The sequence below is a fragment of the Callorhinus ursinus genome, unplaced genomic scaffold (assembly GCF_003265705.2).
Source record: "Callorhinus ursinus isolate GAN/ISIS: 27379988/994484 unplaced genomic scaffold, GSC_fseal_2.0 scaffold10, whole genome shotgun sequence".
Classification (NCBI taxonomy): Eukaryota; Metazoa; Chordata; class Mammalia; order Carnivora; family Otariidae; genus Callorhinus; species Callorhinus ursinus.
Genome location: NW_027397072.1, coordinates 32,206,362 through 32,221,373, shown reverse-complemented (window position 1 = coordinate 32,221,373; position 15,012 = coordinate 32,206,362). Strand labels below are relative to the sequence as shown.

The following is a 15,012-nucleotide window of genomic DNA, read 5'->3' as shown; positions in this document are numbered from 1 at the left end:
GGTTCCACGCTCAGCAGGGAGTCTACTTGAGATTCTCCCTCCCTCTCCAGCCCCCGCCCCCGCTCTCTTGTTCTAAAATAAAATAAATCTTTTTAAAAAGAAGTAAAAAGTAAAACTTTAGAATTTGCCCTCTAAATGTTGCTTCCTGATTTCTTCATTATCAAATTAAATAACTATACTTAAGTATGCAGAAGACCTTTTCTATCATAAATAATTAAAATTTATGTCTGTAAAGAGGAAACAACTGATAAGACAATTTTCATTTCTTATTTTTTTAAATTGTTGTAAGAGCACTTAACATGAGAGATACCCTCTTAACAGATTTTTTTCAATGTGTAATACAGTATTGTTAATTTATAGGCATAATGTACAGTGGATCTCTAGAATTTATTCATCTTGCATAACTGAAATTTTATACATGCTAGTTGGCAACTCCCTGTTTTCCCCATCCCATAGCTCTTGGCAATCACCATCCTATGCTTCTATAATTTTGATTATTTTAGATACCTCATATGTGTAGAATCATGCAGTGTTCGTCTTTCTGTGACTGGCTTATTTCACTTAGAACAACGTCTTCAGTGTTCATCAATGTGGTCACATATTGCAGGATTTTCTTCTTCTTTAAGGCTGAGTAATATTCTATCATGTGTATATACCACATTTTCTTTATCCATTCATCCATAGATGGGCGTTTGAATTGTTTCCACATCATGCCTATCATGAACTAACACTGCAACGAACGTGGAGTGCTAATATCTCTTTGAGACCCTGACTTCAATACTTTCGAATAAATAACCAAAAGTGGAATTGGTGGATTGATTATATGATAGCTCTATTTTTAATTTTCGAGGAACCTCCATACTGTTTTCCATAGTAGCTGCACTAGTTTGCATTCCCCCCACCAGCAGTATACAAGGGTTCCAATGTTGGCCTTTTCAATGTGAGAGGTTCTTGGTTGGCTACCATGGTTCTTAGCCATGGATGTACATTAGAATTGGAGTAACCTATAGATAAATCACTCCAGACTTACCTGGTTTTAACAAAAACTCCACAGGTGATCTCGGTCTGTATACCTAGGTAATATCAACTGAAATAGTTAAATAAAAGATGTAAATATATTATACTTGTACCTTTTTAAATGTCCAGCTAACTAGTTAGCCAGGGTATGACATATTTGTAGAGATACAGCTGCTTTAAACATGGAAACATGTTATGTTTAATTTGATAGCAAGGCAAATTTATTTTGATAGTTTTACAATAGTTCTTTTCTTGGTGGCAGGTTACCTTCATTGGAGAATAATGTAATTTTCACCTTTACATTTTAAAAAATGTTTAATATTGATTTATATTTATTTTTCCATTTATGTATTTCTAGGGTTTTTTTTAGATTATAAGTTGTTTAATATTACATTATTAAAAACCAAGTTTAAAATGCCTTTTTTCTTTCCTGGTGATTAGTAAATTTAAAAATTCTCTCAAATATTAGTAAATGCTCACTGAGGAATTTTCTCTTTTTGAGCACAGTATGCTTCCTTTTAGCTATTTACTGGAATTTACGTACTTTCCAAGGATTCTTGGTATTTAAATGTAAAATGTTTTTGACTTTTTTTCTTCCTTAGTAATTTAAAAAATTTTATTCTTAATTATGGTAAAATACTTTGACTTTTTAACATTTCAGTGCTTTTCTAAAGAGCTGCTCATAGAAATGTAACTAATTAATTCTGTATATCAAAGAAAGAAACATTAATCACTAAAATCTTGCAATTAGATGAACAGGAGGCCAGAATTCTTGAGTTCCAGAATAAATTCCCCTAGAACACACCCACATCCCAGAGACCAAGCATACATTCAACAAGGTGTTAGGCTCATCAGTTAATTCTAATAGAGTAGGAAAATGATTGACTGTTTTGCTGTGTCAATGTGAAAAACAGTGAAGAGCAGCATGCCCCACTGAAGGCACTGCCTTATCCAGTCTCCTGCTATACCTTTCCATCTGAATATATGTTCTCTATAGTCCCTCTATAACCATCCCCCCCACTCTACATTGTTTTATTTACTAAATTCCTTAAATCATTTCTTTGTTGGGAAAACTACAAATTTAATTCATTTTTTGTCTTTGATTCCCAGATGTATTGTAGAAACTGAAAATTTAGAAGAAAGAGTAGCTGTGGTGAGTCGAATAATTGAGATTCTACAAGTCTTTCAAGAGCTGAACAACTTCAATGGTGTCCTTGAGGTTGTCAGTGCTATGAACTCCTCACCTGTTTACAGACTAGACCACACATTTGAGGTAGGTTTGTGTAGGTGTTTTTTAAATGAACAATCAGGATTTTAATAATCGTGGTCTTTAATTTTTAAGTGCCTCATCTGTCTTTTCAGTAACAGTTTAAAAGATGGAATTGTCTAAATTTTGTATTGAATTGGTTGCACTTTATAAATTAGGCATTCTCGTTAAAATGCATTCACAGGTCCTAGGCTAGGTTAGAAGATGAAAAACCTTTCAGCACTTTATTTGTATGTAATATACAATTAAATGCTCTCATAATTGTGTAAGGAATTGCAAGATACTAAACTGATAAGAACAGATTTCTCTCTCTCCCTCTCTCTCTCTCTCTCACACACACACACACACACACACACACACACACACACACACCCTAAGTTTGTTCTAGGATCAATAAAGACAGTGTCTTTGAAACAGTTATTATCATTTCTTAGAATCAGACTGATACTGTTGTGTTTGGGCTACTCTAAGCCTGGCATTTTGGAGCAAAACCTGTGATTCCTTTTGTAAACTTATGCTTCCTAAATATTATTTTTTTTATTGTAGCAAATACCAAGTCGCCAAAAGAAAATTTTAGAAGAAGCTCATGAATTAAGTGAAGATCACTATAAGAAATATTTGGCAAAACTCAGGTCTATTAATCCACCATGTGTGCCTTTCTTTGGTGAGCATTTCTTGAATTTTTATTGTGTTTCTGGATAAAATAAAACACTTATTAAATGACTGAATATACATATATGTGATATACCAGCAGAAAATACTTATTTAGTAAATAATTAGCACCTGAATCACTGTAGAATTTTACTCTATTAGGACGTTTGAAGATCATGCCCAAAATATACATTCCATTTTTTTATTTCCATCTTGGGCAGCCATTTGATATCATATAAAGCTGATTTGTGCTTTTATATTCATAGAAATCTTTTTTGTTAAATTTTAATAGACCAAACACTCTACAGAAGAGGTATGGCCATACTCGTTTATATTTATAATCCTCTTACTTGTAAACAGTTTCAGAGCTAAAAGTCACCTTTGAGCCCACATCTTCTGCACATCAAAACTTTACCCTTTTTTCTTGTCCTTCTGCACCAGAGGAAGTACCCTTTCCTTCCTTTAAGACCGAAGCATGTACCATCCGAAGCTTCGCCCTTCGTGTAGGTTCCTCTATCTCATTCCATCATCGGATTTCCTCTATTTCATAGCTTCAATATCTCTTTCACAACTGGTTTCTTTTCTCTGTTTGTATATATGCTCTGATGATTCTTCAGATGTATATATGTATATCAGTATATATGCTCTGATGATTCTATTATGATTCATAATATTTGAATGCTTACAAATATTATGATCTCTCTTACACATATTATGGTTTATGTTTTTTTAGTATGTGGTATATTTACTTCTAGCCTTCTCCTCATCTACAGCTGTATATTTTCCATAAAGCTTTAAGTTATACTGCACATAACATTGTTACCTCCTGATATTTTTTCAGTTAACATATCATACTTCCCCATAGTTTTTGTTCAGGCTTTACAACCAACCACTTTTGTATTTACTTCTCGTCTTTTTTGCTATGCACATTGTATATAGTCATAATTATATGACATGTACACATTATTTATTTCTCTAACTTACCATATCTTAAGTATATTGTCATGTTTTATTAGTCTTCATAATGTCATTTATAATGGCTACATAATATTCCATAAAGTTGGTATGGCAGTTTATTTAACTATTGCTCTACGATTAGATACATAGTTTCCAGCTTTTTTGCTTTCCTAAATAATGTTATAATCAATATCTTCAGATTTATGCCTTTTGTCTATATTTGAGAATATTTTTTTGAGCTAGATAACCAATCCAGCTAGATACTGTATATCTAGCTGGGAATTTCTCAAGCTAGATATTTTACCAATCTGCCTTTTTATTTTTATTCTTTGATATACAGTATTTTAAAATTCTATAATCTGTCCATGTTTACCATTATGATTTTTGTTTCTAACCTTAGAAAATTCTTCCAGTCTAGTAATTTAATATTGCAGTCATATTTTCTTCTAGCTTTATGATGTGACCTTTAAAATTATATTTAACTCTTTAATCAAAGTCTCTTTTAGATATATGAAATCTTCAAATTTATTTCTCCACCAGATTGTTCATTTGTTGACCCAGGTTTATTGAGTAATTTTCCTTATCCCATTTATATATGGTACCTCTTTCTTTAATAAATATTGTTTCCCATTAACTTCTTATACAAGTGCCCCAGTTTTTAATGATTGGCACTTTATAATCTGTGATTCTCAACAAGGAGCAATTTTTGCCCCCCAGGGAACATTTGGCAATGTTTGGAGACATTTTTTGTTGTTCTAATTGGGAGGTGCTAGAGGCTTCTAGTGGGTAGAAGGCAGGAATGTTGCTAACATCCTACAATACACAGGACAGCCCCTGACAACAAAGAATTATCCAGTCCAAAGGTCAGTAATGCCCAAGGCTAAGAAACCTTGCTTTATAGTGTTTTCATATATGACAGAGTTGGTTCTTCAATGCCACTTCAGTATTTTCTTTGCCAATTTTGTCTCAACTTTATAATGGAGGGTGGTAATTCCCCAAAATATAGTTGGAACAGTCTATCAGTTAATTTGGAAAGAACATTTATGATACTTAACTTTTTCCTAGGTACTTTTGGTTCTGAATGGTATTCATTTTTTAATAATCAATTACCCTTAATTGTAAGAATTTTTAATATCCTTGGCTTTTCTAAATATTTAATCATGTCTCTTCCTTTGGTCTTATTTCTGTGTTAGGCTTTATAGCATTGGTCATACCTTCCCAAATAAAGATTAAACAATAATGATAAAAATAAGTAGCTCTGTTTTAATTTCAGTTTCAGTGGGAATAGGTATAATTCTATTTGCTTGATTAGATGCTTTTTATTACGTTAAAGTTTCTTTTCATAGTTACCTTCTGGGTTTTTGTTAGCAAATACATTTACTTTTATAATAGTTGGCCACCTCTTAGTGGGGGAAAAATAATTTTTCTTGCTTAGCAAATAAAAATTATAGGTTTACTAATGCTGAACTTTCCTATTTACTAATATTAAACCTTATTTATTCATAGTAGATTGATCTTTTAAGTGTACAAATGAATTCTATTCATTATCATTTTTATTAGGATTTTTATATCCATCTACATAAATGAGATTGGTCTGTGATTTTTCTTTGTGCTATATTTATCAGCTTTTGTTATCATAGTTACATTTACTTCATAACATGAGTTCAGTAGCTTTCCATCTTACTCTATTCTGGAATATCATGAAATGATCTAGCCTTTGAACTTTTTTTTTAAGATTTTATTTATTTATTTGACAGAGAGAGAGCAAGAGAGGGAACACAGGCAGGGGGAGTGGGAGAGGGAGAAGCAGGCGTCCCGCCACAAGCAGGGAGCCCAATGCGGGACTCGATCCCAGGACCCTGGGATCATGACCTGAGCCGAAGGCAGACGTATAACGTATAACAACTGAGCCACCCAGGCGCCCCTAGCCTTTAAACTTTGAAGTAGGCCAACAGAAAAACCATCTGGGCCTGGAATCTTTTGTAGGATATAATTTTTTAGTAACATTTTCATTTCTTCCTTAATTTTTTTCTACTTCCATTTCCTGCTACACACTTGTCTCATTTCATTATTTTAAAAATGCTAGTAGTTATATCTACAAAAACATTATTTTTTAAATTGTTCCTATTTGCAATATATCTTCCCATTTCTATTTTTACTTTGTTTTACTTTGCTTTTTACTTCAAAAAGATAAAATCTTAAATGTAATTACTCTCTTCTTTTGTTTTCTATATCATGTATTACTTTTTATCATTATTATTTTTTTCCTGAGAACTTTTTGCCCCCCCTACCTACATTCTTGGTAAAATTATTGAGTTTATTTATTTTCTCTTTCTGGTAAAACTTTTTTTTTTTTTAGTTATAAAAGTACAGATTCAGAGGCACCTGGGTGGCTTGGTCGGTTAAGCATCTGCCTTGGGCTCAGGTCATGATCCCAGGGTCCTGGGATCGAGCCCCGTGTTGGGCTCCCTGCTCAGTGGAGAACCTGCTTCTCCCTCTGCCCTGTCCCCCACCCAGTGCATGCTCGCTCTCTCCCTCTCTCTCTCTCTCAATCAATAAAATCTTTAAAAAAAAAAAAGTACAGATTCAGTCAGATTTAATTTTTAAAATGGAATGTATCTTACATAATATCTTGTAAGTTAGAAATGTTACACCTGTCTGGGCACTACAGAAGATGCACAGACCTTTCACAGTTCATAGAGGAAAGAGTGTAAAGATAATTTTGATAAGGAGTTAACGAACAATTTAAAAATAGTTTACAAAAAGAGGATCAAGAAGCAGATGCATTAAAGTCGATGTATTTGAAGTGTGGTGACTATGGTGCGAGTTCATACAATGGAGCCTTGAAAGGACCTGGGTAGGCCTGATACTCATTTCATTCAATCTGTCAAATATTTCTTGAGTACCTATGAAATATCAGGGACTATGTCAGGTGCTTAGAAAAAGTGAAAAATACATAGTCCCTCCCTGTGCTCACCGAGCTTGTGGTCACACTACTTGTGATAGGTCACCACTTGTGAGAGGTGAAAAGAAACTTGAGGGCCTGTTCACCCAACTCCCTGTGTGGCCCCGCTACCCCATCACCCTGATTGGTGAGCATTTATTCACACAGACTGAACTCCCTAAAGTACTCTCTCACAGACATACGAACTAACAGAACTGATCTTCATAACATGCTAAGTGGGGAAAAAAAAGTTTCAGACCTGTATTTAGAGTATGATTCCATTGTGTTTAAGGTCGGCCATGTGATCTGGTGAGTGAACACAAACATGTAGCTAGTTTGATAGGTACAGACAGCTCACCTGCCCGCCTTCCTGCCCATTTCTGCTTATCTTCCTGGTTATTGAGCCTCTTCTGTGTCAAGGTCAGTTCTCCTGCTCTGGGAAGATCTTTGTTCTTCCCTAGTTCCTGAGGTTAGCCAAATGGCCTTTCATGGTTCTGGCCAGAGGGGAGAGCCAGATGGTGCTGCTGCTTCCTGACTGTCTCGTCTATATGGTAGCTTGTAGAAACTCCTTCCAGACTCTTATCCTTAATCCTGGGGACTCTTTTTGTGGATTTTTACCCCCCCCTCTATGGGAGGGTCAGGGATAGTATCTGACACTTTTACTTCCTCTGTCATCTTGCCAGAATTCTCATTCAGGTCTTTTGCTGGCACTACACCATTTACAGAATAAAAGTCCGGTAACTTCTCCTTCTGACACTTTCCCAAACTGAGTCTATATCTCAGTTTTCCTGCATTTACCAAAGTGTTCTGGTCATTGTGAATGGATAGAGAGAGAGGCGTACTGACATTTCCTCTAAGGCGAAAGGCTGCGGATCCTTCCCTCAGCCAAGCCTCACCTCCCTGCACAAACATCCAGGTCTGGAGTGCTGGCTTTGCTCTTTCCTTTCACACAGCTCTAGTTTTGTGTCCTCCTTCTGTTTCTTGTCAGTCTGCTTCCTCTCCACTCTTGTTTCCTGCCATTTTAGGATTGACTGTCTCTTGCATCCTGAGCTATTCTTCAAATACTTTCTCTTCTATTCTGAAATAATGTGCTGCTTTTTAGTCATTCAGAAACATTGTTGAATGCTTCTATATGCCAAGCCCAGGGCTAGGTGTCAAGAATCAAGAGACAAATAAAACACAGTCTTACCCTCAAGAAGCTCTCTTGAAGGAGCAGAAAAATAAATTATATTACCATGTAGTAAATGTAATGTTGCATCACCAGAAATGTATCAATTGAAGTATGAACCCAGAACCCTGAGCAGCCACTTTTTCCTAGAAAGGCTGGAAAAGGCGTCAGCAACAACGTGAAACCTTGCCCCACTTCATTATTTGTGCCGTGCTGCTCTGCTCTCCCTTTCCCCAGACAGCTGCCACCAGAGCAGGCTAGGTAAAATGATCTACTGTTCAACAGTACATAATACTCAGGTCTGTGTATACATCTGTACTACTTTTTTTACTCAGAAACTATATATATAGGATCCATGCTTTAAACGTTTTTTACTGATGGTTGTGTGTGATCAACAAAATTTGGATACCACCTCTTTGATCATTTATTCTTTTAACTAGCCGTTAATATGTCATAAAATAATTTCCAGATTCTACCCTGAGCTCTCCCAAAATGCTACTTGAAAGCATTTTTACAACTTCGTTCAAGTATACTTTCAACAGCTACATCACATAATTGATTATCCTCCTTGTTCCCGGTGGCAGTCATTACACCACCACCCAGTCAGTCAGCCAGGCACAGAGCTGAGTCTTCCTTCCCACCCACCCCGTCCCTGCCCTCTGCCCAGACCAGTTAACTAGTTGTGGAGTCTATCCCTTAAATACGTGCACACTTCACTCTATCCATGTAGACCCTCGGACAGCCCTCATCAGCTCACCAGGACTACATTCATCCTGCTAACTGCTCATCCTGCTTCTAATCTGAACTCCTTCTAACACATTTGGCTTCATAGTACAGCCAGAGTAATCCTTCTAGAATGCAGATTTGCTAATACTCTCCTAACTGTGAATAAAAATTAAGCTCTTTGAAAAAGGGCTCTTCATGATCCAATCCAGGTGCTGCTGCCCACAAACCCTTCACAGTTGGGCCATCACTATGTGGCCAGTCTGGAAAGTTGAGTCCCACTGCCCTGAAATATGTGTACTGTATGGGTATGTGTGTCAGACTGAACATTGAGCTCAGTGCATCACGCGACAGAGTGTAGTGAGAATATAACTGGCTGCAAGTAAAAGAGCCAAGGGGCAGGCAGATGAAAAGCCTGTGCATATGAGAATACATGGTACATTTGTCTTATGGGTGTCTAATCAAGAGTAGCCTCGGTGCTAAGAAAGAGCCAACAAATATACTTAAAAACTGGATACTTTTTAGAAGCAAACAGGCATTGATGTCTATCATGTTTCATTATTGCTGACTTGTTTGCTGAGTTTGAGTCATTTAATCTTTTCAGGAACATGGCCAAATATTGTAGTATTTGAAAATATGCCTCTACCACAAAAGCCTTTGGAGCCACTGAACTGTGATCAGAACGAAAGTGTTGTTTTGTTCCTTCTGTTCCTTCTGCAGTGCACAGCCTGTAGTGCTGGGCAGTCGGACTACCAAGCCCCTTGCCCATGTCTGTCCTCATACCCTGTCCCCTGCCTCCCCCTCCCCAGACCCGTCCGCTCTGGCCATACCGTGCAACAGTCCGCCTCAGAGGACGCCTGCCAGGCTTCGTCACGAACCAGTGCCTTCAGACGCACTGCTGCTTTGCCTAGAATGCCCTTCCATCACACTCCTTACTTGAGATTTACTGTAAACATCACTTCATCTGTGATGCTTTTTCTGTTCCCACCGGCCCAAGGCAGAGTTAGGCATGCCTTCGTGCTCTCCTAGCATCTTATGCATGACCGCTAATATAGTACTTACCGAATTGGACTGTAGCCCACATTCAAAGCTCTGAACTCCTTGAGATCAGGGACTATTTGTCTTGTTCATCCTGGTATCTGCAGTACCTAATGCAGTGCTGGGCATACAGCGGAGACTCAGTATTTGTGTACTGGGTGAATGAACTCAGATATTCACACACAGCCTTTTCTTTCCCCAAAGCATCACAGTCAGTACTTTAGGGGAAAAGGCAGAAGCTTAAGAGAATAGGCCAAGACTAGCAACAACAGCATCTACAATCAGAGCCATAGCTAACTAAGTGTTTACTTTTATCAGGCCCTATTCTAAGCATATACATAAATTTACTCACTTATTTCTCAAAGCAACCCTGCTATCCTCATTTTACAGATGAGAAAACCAAGGCACAGAGAAGCTAAGCAACTTGCACAAGACCACACAAGTAGAAAGCAGCAGAGTTGGCTCCAGAACCTTTATGCTAGAACAGAAGGGAACTAAGGTGCTCCTGGCACCAGAGGGCCATGTAAAGAACCAAAGTGCCTGTTACTTGGGTCCTTCTCCTCCTCCTCCAGTGCACAGCCTGCAGTCATGTGGAAACAGGAGCTCAGTTAGGAGACTGCCACTAATTCTAGAAGTACTGAAGACCAGAACAGACATAAATTATATGCAATACTGTGTTTGATAGGCTTGCAGATCCTTCCCCCTTCCCACGAGTAAGCCTATCCAAACAGTACTACCTCTGACTTACAAAGCCTAACAACCTTTGAATAAGCACAAAATATGATCCTATGAATTTAACATTTTCTCCTTTGGCCAGAAATGTGTGTTATTAAGTGAGGGGTAATGTTCAAGTTCCTTTAACAGATCAGTGACTTATGTCAAATACCATATGGCTTTGGAGGTATGGGAAATTGGTTACTCGTCCTGATAAAGCTCTTAAATTTTGTTAAACTTGGTCTCCCTTTTTCTCGTGTATTTATAAAAGTTAAGTGTCACAGAAGAACTTGATACTTATAAAAATATCTCTCTTGATATTTAGTTAGCTAGTTTTTCATCAAATGGAAATCTGTGCCTTAAATCTTTGGTGATGGTGATTGAGATAGTGCAGTGTAATATGCCTACAATTACTGACAAAGAAAAAGAACTAGCTGGTTCCTTTTTTATCCTTGAAATAATTTCATTATATCTTCTAGGAATTTATCTAACTAATATCTTGAAAACAGAAGAAGGCAACCCTGAGGTCCTAAAAAGGCATGGAAAAGAGCTTATAAACTTTAGCAAAAGGAGGAAAGTAGCAGAAATAACAGGAGAGATCCAGCAGTACCAAAACCAGCCTTATTGTTTACGAGTAGAATCAGATATCAAAGTAAGTTGAATTATTTGAGGATACATCTTTCTAATTAAGTTTATAAACCGGCTGATGAAAGGCAGGTTTATTTCATAGAGGAGATAAAGGAAAATAAAGCTAAAAATAACTCAGCTTTTCTTATGTTGTTAAATGTTTTCTTAAGTTACTTTTGTGAATTTCAAGCTGCATTTAAAATATTTAATAATTGTTTATTTCTTTGCATTTATTTTAGAGGTTCTTTGAAAATTTGAATCCAATGGGAAATAGCATGGAAAAAGAATTTACAGATTATCTTTTCAACAAATCCCTAGAAATAGAACCACGAAACCCTAAGCCTCTCCCAAGATTTGTAAGCATTCACGTATTTCTGTTCCTTTTATATTTATATATTTTTTGCAGTTGTCTATGTCTGGTGATGTCCTCACTACCATATGTATTATACGGATTAGTTTTCCATGAGGGCACTCAGGGATGAAGTGTACATGTGATGGATAAAAGTAATGAATAAATGCTTAATAAGTATGCTCGGGAATATCCCACTTGATTGCAAATAAGTGAGCATTATTATTAATTTGAATAAATCCTGATAGATGAAGAAATTGGGCAAATATGTAAGTTTTTTTTCCCAACAAAAATGTTATTTGAGATTTATTTTAAGGGCAGGAAATTTGATGAATTTATACTAATTCACTTGTAATAAACATACGCATTTATGACTTTTTTCTAAGGTAATGACTTATGAAAACTTTTAACCATGAATCGTTAGCCATAAAAATAACAAGTTTGGTTAAAGATACTTTTGGTGGGAAAGTAAAGTTTCCTTTGTTTTTTCGTGCCTGGCCAGTTTTATGTACAGTATCATCACCTCACTGGTCTGAATATAATCAGTCTTGTTCACAAAGTAAGTAAAAAATCAAGAAGTAAATATAAATGGCTTCCTTAGTAACCAAGATAAATTTCAGAGTATCTGTGAACTAAAGGTTCTGCAGTTACCTCCCAAGAAAATTTCTCAAGGCATAAAATGGTTTTTTAAAAGATGGACTAAAAATACAGCAAATTAGACATCGCTGTATAGTCTTGCTCCAAGAGGCTTGCTAATAGCACTCTGTAAGAAAATTTCATACAACTAACACACACACACACACACACACACACACACACACACACACACACAGACGAAAACTGAAGCAATGTATAATGCATTAGTAAATAGCTCAAACGATTCCAACATCACAGTATTACAGCATTGTAAGGTATCATAGTTCATAATAATGACCCTGGCTTTTCCAGCAAGGTTAAATTAGTTCAACAATGTCTGTTTAAAAAACCAGAGAAATTTACAGCATATCTTAGAAAGATTTCATTCAAAAATATTAAGATAACAAATACTCTGGTATTTTTAGGACTAAGACTCAGCTATTTAAAGAAATTCTTTGCCTAATACTTTAGATAGCCAAGGCTTTATGGAAATGGGATGTTAATATTTTAACTTGGACACTTTGATTTTAATCATTATATAACTTCTTTAGTAATGGTTAATGTTTTTTATGGTTTTCCTAGGTATTAGTTGAGTTTTACCAGGCATATAAAAAAAAACCTTCCTTTCTGTTACGATGTTGTAAATATTGTGTTTCTTTTGATATGTCTACAGCCAAAAAAATATAGCTATCCCCTAAAATCTCCTGGTGTTCGTCCATCAAACCCAAGACCAGGGACCATGAGACATCCCACACCTCTGCAGCAGGAGCCAAGGAAAATTAGTTATAGTAGGATCCCTGAAAGTGAAACAGAAAGTACAGCATCTGCACCAAACTCTCCAAGAACACCGTTAACACCTCCTCCTGCTTCTGGTGCTTCTAGTACCACAGATGTTTGCAGCGTTTTTGATTCCGATCATTCGAGCCCTTTTCACTCAAGTAGGTGCTAACATTTTAAGTGCTTTAAAGTAATTGTTAGTATTATATGTGCTAGAGGTGAAAAAGAATCTGTATAACTTTTTTATTTTTTGTAAATTTGTAGACAAATACCATTTCAAAAGATATTATAAAAATATAAAGCAAATTCTAAACTCCAGCAACTTACGAGTTTCAAAAACCTGTTGGAATAGCCCTCTTTAAATTTATTATACTTTACCACAAGGCCTGGTGACGAAATTGGTAATTTAAACTTGATTTGCGCATTTGTTTTCAACGGGTGAATTTAACATGCATTCCTCTTACCTAGAGGAGACAAAGAGAACTCCTAAAATCTGCAAGGATTGTCAGTCCAGTGCTTTAAATGCTGCCTCCAAAATTATTATATTTGAATACTACTCAGTACATCATTCCCTTTCCACCAAAGTCTGTAGGTTTCAAATTTTGCACCAAGTATCCAATTTAAACTCCTATTAACCCTTTCTCAGTCTATACCACCTGGGGGATGCCGCATAGCGCCCACTAATACGCCGCCTGTGCTTTCAAGCCCAGCCGTACAGATCTCACAGACTGCATACTGTTCCTCCTTCCTTTCTTATTTCTAGATCAGTGCTGTCTAGTAGAAATATAATGTGAGCCACATGTGTACTTTAAGTATTCTATAGCCACATTTAAAAAAGCAAAAAGAATTAGGTGAAATTAATTCTAATAATATATTTTATTTAACTTAGTGTGTTAAATTGCAGTATTATCATTGCAACATGAACTCAAGATAAAAATTTATTGAGCTATTTGGCATTCTCTTTTTTGTTCTAAATCATCAAATCCAGTATGCGTTTCACACTTATAGCACACCTCAACTCAGACTAGCCACATTCACGTGCTTATTAATCCACATATGGCTAGTGACTTCCAAACACTACAGCTCAGCTCCAGCCCTTTGAAGAGGCTGCCTTTGATATGTAGGTCACCCTGCTTCCACTCATTTTCTAGTCAATTCCACGTGGAGCTTTAGAGCTCTACGAACACACGACCTCTTTCCGTTTGTTCAGGTTTAAATCAAAACTTGAATCCCATCACCTTTACCCCTCTCAGCCACTTCCATGTGCTCTTCCCATTGGCTGTCTAAGCTCAGTGTGCAGATCAAGTCCTATGCTGGTATCTGAGAGAACAAGAATCCAATCCTGAGAGACAGCGTGTCGTTACTGTGGGGAAGGAGGTCGAGAAGCGGGTGACCTAGGAGTTAGGAATCCAGTTTGGGATCTCAGTCTGCTAGTGAACTTTAGATAAAAGACTTTCTGTGCCTTCTGGGGATCCAGCTAGATTTTTAGGGTTTCTTCCAACTTAGACAATCTAACTTTTTGACAAAAATTGACTTAAAATTATTTTTGGAGGTGTATTATTTTGAGATTTGGTCCCCAGAATCCTATTTATTTATTCCTGTGTTGTACATACATTCATAGTTACCCAGCAGTTTGTCTTGTCTTTTTACCACCTAAAGTGTGTTTGTTTTGAGAATTACTACATCTTGGCTTTATTTGGCTACTGGGGATTATGGGGCATGTTATATACATATTAAGCTACCAGATATTTTTGGTAAGTTCAAATAAACACCAGGTGAAAAAACAAAAATTCCACTTATTTTCCCCAATTCATAAACCCTCTAAAATTAATAAGACCAGCACTTTTTGCAGTATACCCAACCTAAAATCATTATTAATTCTGACCTGTTTAACTGTTTGCAGGGTTTTTTTTCCTTAGTGCACATAGCTATGGTCTATATTATAAAGATTCCTGCATAAATAAATTATTGAAATCGCATGAAAGCTATCAGTTGCAAATTCTACTTCTCTCAGTTTAAAAAGTAGCTAAAAATGGAAGAGGTGGGAAAAACAAGAGATAAGCACATTAACCTTGCCTACTAGTGCTGAATCTTTAAAGCAGTTAGTCACAGAGGGAAGAAGGAATCATTCTGGATGCAGTGCC

The 15,012-nt window shown here is 36.4% G+C and overlaps 1 protein-coding gene across 11 annotated transcripts in view; it reads left to right on the top strand.

Annotated features, from left to right (window-relative positions):
• SOS1 (SOS Ras/Rac guanine nucleotide exchange factor 1) overlaps positions 1-15,012 on the top strand; it is a 141,824-nt gene that overhangs the window by 119,074 nt on the left and 7,738 nt on the right. For all 11 annotated transcript variants that reach the window (XR_012379700.1, XR_012379699.1, XR_012379698.1 and 8 more), the window contains exons 16-20: positions 2,128-2,290; positions 2,831-2,948; positions 10,959-11,131; positions 11,346-11,462; positions 12,765-13,029. Coding sequence is in view for 7 of the 11 variants with exons in the window: in XM_025868106.2 (XP_025723891.1) it covers positions 2,128-2,290; positions 2,831-2,948; positions 10,959-11,131; positions 11,346-11,462; positions 12,765-13,029 (836 nt within the window). In the remaining 4 variants the exon portion in view is untranslated. The remainder of the gene's footprint in view (positions 1-2,127; positions 2,291-2,830; positions 2,949-10,958; positions 11,132-11,345; positions 11,463-12,764; positions 13,030-15,012) is intronic.